General features: G+C 48.6%; 1 protein-coding gene across 1 annotated transcript in view; it reads left to right on the top strand.

The window, feature by feature from the left end:
• Positions 1 to 3535: 3535 nt before the first annotated feature.
• Positions 3536 to 8208, top strand: part of CDH2 (cadherin 2) — a 273767-nt gene continuing 269094 nt past the window's right edge. Inside the window, exon 1 of the mRNA XM_049769551.1 lies at positions 3536 to 3665. Within this exon, the coding sequence (XP_049625508.1) occupies positions 3606 to 3665 (60 nt within the window). The 5' untranslated portion in view covers positions 3536 to 3605. The remainder of the gene's footprint in view (positions 3666 to 8208) is intronic.

Raw genomic sequence — 8208 nt, 5'->3', positions numbered from 1 at the left:
ACTCTCCTTAGCTGTTACTGCTGTTATTTTTCTTTTCCTGTCTTATACACTCTCCAAAGTTGTTTTCTAAGAAAGTATCACTATCAAGTCTCCTGCAGTTGGGAGTTGCACGAACTGATGGTGGTGATTTAGATCGGGGATGAAAATATGAGAATTTGGTAAGCACTTGTTTCAGAGTAAGGAATGTTATCTTAAGTATGGCACAATGAAGGTAAAATAATTTTGGTTGCCAATGTCAACGCTAGATCTAACTTTAACACCAAATGTTCGTACCAATTCTCAAGTAATGTGGTGTTGTTAGGCTTGATTTCTTGTAATCAAAATATCACATGGTATTATATGAATCCAAGAAGATTCTAAAACAATTAACACTCAAAGAGCAAGAGACCTTTGCAAAGGACTAAAAATAAAATTAAACAATCATGTGATTATTTACTAGTATGATTTCAAAAAAATACTAGAATCAAATAATTCATAGACTGAGAAGCTTGTCAGAGTAGATTCTGAAACCAGGAAATAATTTACAAAAAGACAAGTAAATAATATTGAACAAGCAAAAAAGCTATGTACGCTGAAATTGGTTCTAACATAAGAGAATTAGAATGAAAAATAAACAAGACTTCAATATCGAATTGGTGGGAGCAATGAGGATGTAACACTGCAGAATCAGATGTTAGATTTGAGTCATCGTGATAAAATTTATAAATCCCACTTTGGAATTAGGTAAATTTACCCATATTTATATACAATATTATCTAGACTGGAGTTGAATTTATAAATATAATATCTTTTTTTTTTGTTTGTTTTGGGGCCACACCCAGCAGGGCTCAGGGGTTACTCCTGACTATGCTCAGGGGACCATATGGGATTCGAACCACCCACCTTCTGATTGCAAAGCAAACGCTTTACCTCCATGTTATCTCTCCAGCCCCTATAAATATAATATTTTAAAGAGGAATTCTAGGCCAATAAGTAATAGTGGGCCAGCAATGTAGAATAAAAAAGGGGGTTTATAAGAACTGAAGCTTTTGTCATTAAATTTAGTTCATTGAACCTTTCTAATTCCTTTGAAAAGAAATATCTAGGATAATGTTTTGAATTTCCTTTTAGAATGGCCTACAATATTGTTTTAATTAAAATTGAATAAGCTTCCTTGTGAATATTAAAAATTTAAAAGCCTAGCCAGTAATGGCACATTATTAAAAGCTACAACTTATGTTAAAGAAATTAGTACTTAATTTTTAGATTCGTCAAGTTCTTAGAAATCAAAATCCTGAAATTAAAATCCAAATAATTTTAATATTTCAGATACCCAGAGAATAATGTTCATTAGTTGCGATGAAGTTGCCCATAAAACATTATATGTCTGTATGCATATGAAGATATGTATGTGTTTCCACCTGTGAAAGCTAACAATAGCTAAAAGGATCTGGAAAAAAATGAACTGCCTCGCCAAAATTAACTGCTTCCCCCAGTCCCTCCATTCCACAAGTGTCAGTCCCCAACCGGAAAGTCTCTCACGTTTTGTATTCCAAATTGATGCATTAAACGGAGGAAGCGAATATCCCCAGCCCCCTATTTAAACTCTATTAGTCAGTTATCTATTATCTTTTAGATACTCTTATTTTGATAATGAGTCGTTTCCTTTCTTATGTTATTTTTCTCTTTTGTTGTTGCTGAGGGAGGAGTAGAGAAGTCAAAAAAATCCCCGAAACCATTCGTTAAAATAGTCGTGCATAGTTCCATTCACAAAAGTTGGGACTTTTGCAGTCGTGGGGCGCAAACGAGAACCCCTGGGAAGCCACGGTCTCCACTCTCGGTCTGTTTGTGTGTATGTGAGTGTGTGTGTGTGTGTGTGTGTGTGTGTGTGTGTGTGTGTGTGTGTGTGTGTGTGTGAAGGGGGAACCCAAGGTGATTCCCAAACCAGCGTCCCCATACCATAAAGGCCTGGCTGGACTTGGCCAGCATTTTAGTTTGCAGCGGTCTTGCACCTGCCAAGAAAAAAGATCTATCTGGGATAAAGAAAAGAAAAAAAAAATGACAGAAACAAACAAAAAAAAAGAAACATTCCACCCCCCCCCCCCAAATAAAAAACACCGGGCTAACGTTAGGCTATCCAGAAAGCATCGATTTTCCCCATTTTCCAACGTCCGCTTCTCGTAGCGGTCCACCGATGGAGCTGCCAACCATCAAGTTCCTGCGCAACTTCTTTGATTTCCCCGCAGCCTCCGTCTCCTCCACCTGCCTGCGCGGGGCTCCGCGTAGCGCACCCCTGATTTCTCTCCGGCTAACCCCCCGCAGGAGGAAGATAAAAAAAATCCAAAAAACAAAAAACAGAGTTGCACGGCTGGCGGGGGCGGCGGACGGCCGCGGAGTGGCACGGGCCGCGGCTCGGTGGCCTGCGATTGGCCGCGCCCGGAGCGGGGCTCGGAGGCGGCGCGGGGCGGGGACGGGCGAAGGGAACGGGCCGGCGCGTGCGGCGAGCGGTGGCGGCGGAGACGGTGGCGGCGGCGGCGGGTCGTGCCGGCGGGGCCGAGCGGCTGTGCGTGTGCGCGCGGTGGCGGCGCGCGCGGGGCGACCCAACAGCGGGCGGCTGTCGGCGCGCTGGCGAGCCGGGAGGAGAGCGGCCGCGTCGCGGGACGGACGGAGCCGCGGCGGAGGGGGCCCAGGGTCCCCTGATCGTCGTCGATCTCTTTGAACTCGCCAGGGGCCCTTCTTCCTCCCGGAAAGGCGCCGCGGGTCCACCCCACGCAGCAGAGACGCGAGGCGGCGGCAGGGCGACTTTGCCTGCCGGCCTGCCTGCTGCCCTTTGTGCGCGCAGGGCGCACGGCTCGGGAGCACCCTAAGCGCAAAGCGCCGTCCCTTTGCAGCGGCTCTCAGAGCCGGAGGGGACCCGGGAGGGAGCCCCGAGGGCGAGGTCCGAAGCTTGCAACGCCGCCTCGCATCCTCCAGCGGCCGAGGTCCCCTTCGGCCGCCGCCACCGGCCGCCTGCATCCCTCCGGGCATCCGCTGCGCTGGGGTGCTTGCAGCTGGGCCGCCCGCCTGCGCGCGCTCTCTTTCTCTCTTTCTCTCTTGCGCGCACGCACGCACACACACACACACACACACACACACACACACACACACACACACGCGCGCACACACGTTGTCACGCGCACGCCCGCCTCCCTCCCTCCCTCTCTCCATCCCTCCCTCCCTCCCGTCCGCCCCCCGGCCAGCTCGAGCTCCTCGATCTCCCGATCTGTTTTATTCCTCCCGGTGCGAGTCCCGCGGACTGGGCTCGACTCGGCTCGGCTGGGCTGGGCTGGGCTCGGCTCGGCTCGGCGGCCCGCTATTTGTCCCCAGCCCTCTCTCGCTCTCCATTGGCGGGGAGAGCCGCGCCGCGCAGCCAGGGGGTGGGGTGCGGCGGGGTGGGTGGGAGGAGAAGAAGCGAGCGGAGCCGAGCAAGGGGGTGGAAACTGCCCCGAGCCGTGTCCGCGCCGCTCTTGGTGCTGCCGCTGCCGCTGTCCCCGTCCCCGTCCCCGTCCCCGTCCCCGTCGCCGCCTCCGTCCGTCCGTCCGTCCGGCTCGGCTCGGCGCTCGCTCGCTCGGCCCCTCTCCGCCTCCATGTGCCGGATCGCGGGAGCGCCGCGGACCCTGCTGCCGCTGCTGGCGGCCCTGCTCCAGGTACCGCGGAGGGGCTTCCCGGCCGGGCGGGTGCGGTGGGGTGCGGTGGGTGGGGTGGGGTGGGGAGGGCGGCGCCGGGTCCCTTTGTTCCCCGCGCCGCTGCGGGGCCGGGCTGCGCACCCGGGAAAGCAGGGAGAAGGAAGGAAAGGAGGAAGGGAGGTGCCGCACCGCACCGCCCCGCACAGCACCGCCCCGCACAGCACCGCACAGCACCGCACAGCACCGCACCGCACCGCGCGGCCCGGAGCTAACGCAGCCTCCAGGCTCTCTCCCTCTCTGCCTGGCCGCCCTGCGGGATGATGGGGGGCTCGGGCCGGCTCAGCTCCCGCCCTCTGGTAGGCAGGCAGGCCCCCCCAAGCTCCCCAGGGACGACTGACCCCCTGGGCTACTTAGATCCCTCTTTGAGTGCCCGTGCAGCTCACTCCCGAGGGTGTTTCTAGGGGAGGCTCGAAAGCATCCTCGCCCTGCAGTTTCTTCCGACGTCCTTCGCAGGGCACTTTGTGCAATTTTTTTTCTTGGGGGGGGGGGTGTGTGTGTGTGTGATTCTTTCTGCATGCAGAACGGGGCTCCCTCCAGTTGGCGGGAGGAATGTTCAGCTTAGTTTAGCGGGACTTGCCTCCTCCGCTCCACTCCATCCCCTCCTGTCTATCCCACCCCGCCCTGGCTGGTGGTACCCGCGCGCCTCCCGGAGCCCAAGGACCCCCCCACTTTCTCCTATTGTCTTTACCCCCCACCTGCCTGGAGTTGCTTGCGGGCCCTGTGGCCTTTTTGCTCTCGCATCCTTTTAGGTGTTGCTCCCACCGTCTTCTTGCCCCCCACACCCCCCAAAAAGAGTCGATGCTGGCTTGGCTGGCTATCCAGCACCCCTGCACCGACCAGCCCTTCTCTAGACGGGCAGGGAGAAGTTTCGTCCTTCGGTTATTATTTCTCTTGCTCTGTCCCGCCGCTTCTGCCCACGGTGCAGGAGGGCCTTGGGGGGGGGGGATCCTGCGCCTAGGCCTAGGGGTTCCCTCACTTTTCACGAAAGCCCTGGGGAGCCCGCATGCCCACCCGCGCGCCTTTGCTGGAACCCCCTGCTCCAAGGCTTGCTTCGCCTCCGCCTCACCGCGCACCTGCTCCCGGCAGGCAGGACTCGGGGCTTTGGCTCCTTGGAACTGAGAGTCTTCTGCCCGATCGACGCCCCAACTTTCCCGCAGTGTCCGGCCCGACCCCGTTTCCCCCGTTAGCCGCGAGCCTGGAGAACGGAGCCAACGTGCTGCTGAGAACCCCTTTCTCCCCGTTTCCAGGCAGGGGTTGGGTGCCCCCGAGAGGGACCCACCGCGTGCTATGGGGTCCCGAAGCTGCTCCGCGAGAGGGGCGTGCCTGCACCCCCAGAAATGTACGGCTGGGGTGGCTGCGTGTCTGTCACCCAGCGGCTGGCGTGGGGGAGCGAGGTGGCAGCTCTGCAAAGTGCGGGCGCGGCTAGAAAGTGGCCCGTGGAGAGACTGACCCCCCTGGCGGGTAGTCGTGGGTCAGGGCCTGGGGTACTAGAGGATTTGGGGGCCCTGGAACCCCGGGATCGGGCCGGTAAGGGCTTTCTCCAGCCTCCCCCTAGAGGGTGTGGGCCTTTGCCGCGCCGAGCCCTGTCCATGGTGCGTGGTGCGGCGGCTCTTGGGGCCCTGGCCAGCTGCGAGTCTGGCCCCTTGGGTCTGGCTCTCCCTCTCCGGGCGCTTTCGCGCTCCCCCAGATTCCTTGGCCTCCAGGGGCCCGCTGTTCCTTTCTCCTTTCTTGGGTTTCTCCTTTTGTTCTTTCGTCTCCCGCTGGTCTTGATCTCTGAGCCCCTTCCCCCACTCTCCAGGCTGCCCCCCCCACCCCCCCATCTGCTCTGGCCTAACTGAGGTTTCCAACTACTAGACTGGACATTTTTTTTTTTTGGCCAGAGCAGTTTTGGGGAGTGGATGGAATTTCTCCTACCTTGGGGGAGGAGACCTGCCAGTCACTTGCTAACAAAAGTACCTCCTGTTATAAAACCGCCTTTTATTCTTGGAGCGCGCACTCCTCATTCTTTCAGCCCCTGTCACTTCATTTATTGTTTCTTCTTGGGGGGGGGGGAGAGGGGAGGTTAGTAAAGAGATTAGGCCTTAGTGGAAAAAAGGGGGGGGGGAGAAAGCACTACTTTTAAGTGTTTAAACTGAAAGAGAAGGCATGATAAACTGTAGATGTGCTATTTTATTTTTTAAACAAAGGAGGTGCTGGATTTTCAAAAGCTTTAAGACATTTATTTATTTTTTTTTGGAGACATTATCGAATGGTCTGACATTTAAAAACAATTTGTAATAAATCCTCAGAGTAAGTCCAGTAGCAGATGGTATGTTCAGTGACTTTTTTTTTTTAATCTGAAACTAAGTTTTTACTGAATTTTCCGTGCAATAAGTTAGGACCAGAGGAGATACTTAAGTGGCTCTTTAATGCCATGGGGCTGACTGGGGTATTGCTGCAGCGGTTTTCCTTACTTTTAACGCATCTGTTTTAGTTGTGAATTTTGTAGCTCATTTTTTAATTTGAGCATTCAAAAATGCCATTTGTAGGCACCAGATAATAAGCTTATCTCTCCATTCTGTATTCTCTGTTTTATTTAGACTGATGTTATGCTGATTTTGTAGTTTCTTTGAAAGGGGAATAATAACTTTGCCATCAGGTTATTGGATCCTTTTAATTCAGGGGTTCAAGTTAAGCAGTAACACTGACTGAGTGATTTGCAAGGTCATTAGGACTGGAAGAGTAGTTTATACAACACGAGCTTTAGAATTAAGAGTACCATATGGGTTGTACAACTGAGATTAGACATGACTTTGTGTTAATGGCCTGCTTTAAGCACCAAAATAAACAAGATTTATCTGTAAGGTGAAAACGGCCCCTCTGTAGTCCTCTGCTATTAAAAGTCTAGTTTTTTTTTTCCCATACCAGACTAAGGAGCCGTGTATTTAAGAAATTAGAATATGTAGGCTACTTGTGTACATATACAATAGCCTTATTTTTTCTAGTTGTGTTAAAAAACAGTAATTGAATCTTTAAGAAATTATAATATGTAGGCTACGTGTGTACATATATAACAACCTTATTTTTTCCAGTTGTGTTAAAAAACAGTAATTGAATATTCAGAAAGACCAAATGCTTTTAATTTTTAACTGAAGGGTTTCTTGTTTACTCTGAATTATTTGTTCTGCTTTGAGAAATTTCTTATTAGCTTAGTTATTTTGCTGACTAGATATATGTGACTGTAGTAAAAATTTGTATGCCATACAATTTAACTTTCAGATTTTCACTGACTCATTTTAATTTAAGGCAATACAATTCTTTATAATATAAAGAAGCAGAATTTGAGCACTAGGCTTTAGTGATGAGGGAAATTATAATTATGACAAGATTTCTTGTAAATTATACAGGTGACTTTCAGATCATTATTGATTTACCAGAAGGAATTAACATATGATCTTTATGGTCTACAATACTTAGACACTTGTTGTTTTTTTTTATTTCACATTTTAATTGCATGGTTCTATTGTTCAGAATTAAAGACACTTGTTTGGGTTATAAAGCATGAAGGACATCATCTTAAATGATATAGAATTATTCAGTTAGTCTATTATATAGGTCCTACTTGGAACCCTGGTTGAAGACCCATGAAAAAGATTTATAAGCCATGAATGTTTTTTTACCTACTAGCTGTAGAATTTGAAGCAATTAATATTCATCACTTGAGACATGCATAAAAGAAGCGCTGTGATCTATTAGGTACAATAATAGTTTAGGCATAAAACATGTTTTCTTATTAGTGTCTTTGATTTCCACTCTTTTATACTTTGCACAGAATGAATATAGTTGCTGTACAGTTCAATTCTTTGGACATGGGCACATGTTTTCCTTATCTTGTGACATGGGCTTATTACTAGGTGATGATGCATTCATTGTAAATCTACTAGGTATAATTTGAAAGATAATTGTTTATTTTCTAATATGATCATTTTTAAAAAGATATGTTTCTATGTCTGTATACATATTTATAAATATAGATATTTTTAAATTTATATGCAAGTATACTTTTTAACTTGTATGGTGTCATCATAGACTCCCTGACCTTTATTTCTAAAGGCTTAGACTGAGATTTTGAGAGGAAATTCTTTTTAGAGAATTCATATATTTTTTTACTTATAGACACGAAACATTTTTTGAAACATTATTTTGGTGAGTTATTACACCATATTGCCCTTAATTTTCTTTATCATTAAAAATATTTAATTCTGAAATCTGCTGTGCTTCATTAAACTTTAGGGGAGTTAATCTGGAAGTGTCAAGAGTTAAAGCAACAGTTAATCTTGTTTTTAAAACGCCTTTAAAAAAAGATGTTGAGTAGCTCATACCCCATTCTGTTTTAAAGGGATATTTTGAATTTAGGAGAGTGATTTTTTTTATTATTTATTTGTCTGTTTGTTTTTTGACGTGCCAGAACTGAACCCAGGGCCTCTTACACACAATGAAAAGAAGAGTGATTTTTAAAACACTG

Source organism: Suncus etruscus, chromosome 3, assembly GCF_024139225.1.
Source record: "Suncus etruscus isolate mSunEtr1 chromosome 3, mSunEtr1.pri.cur, whole genome shotgun sequence".
NCBI lineage: Eukaryota > Metazoa > Chordata > Mammalia > Eulipotyphla > Soricidae > Suncus > Suncus etruscus.
The sequence above is the reverse complement of the archived record's forward strand: the minus strand, read 5'-3'. Positions and strand labels throughout refer to the sequence as shown.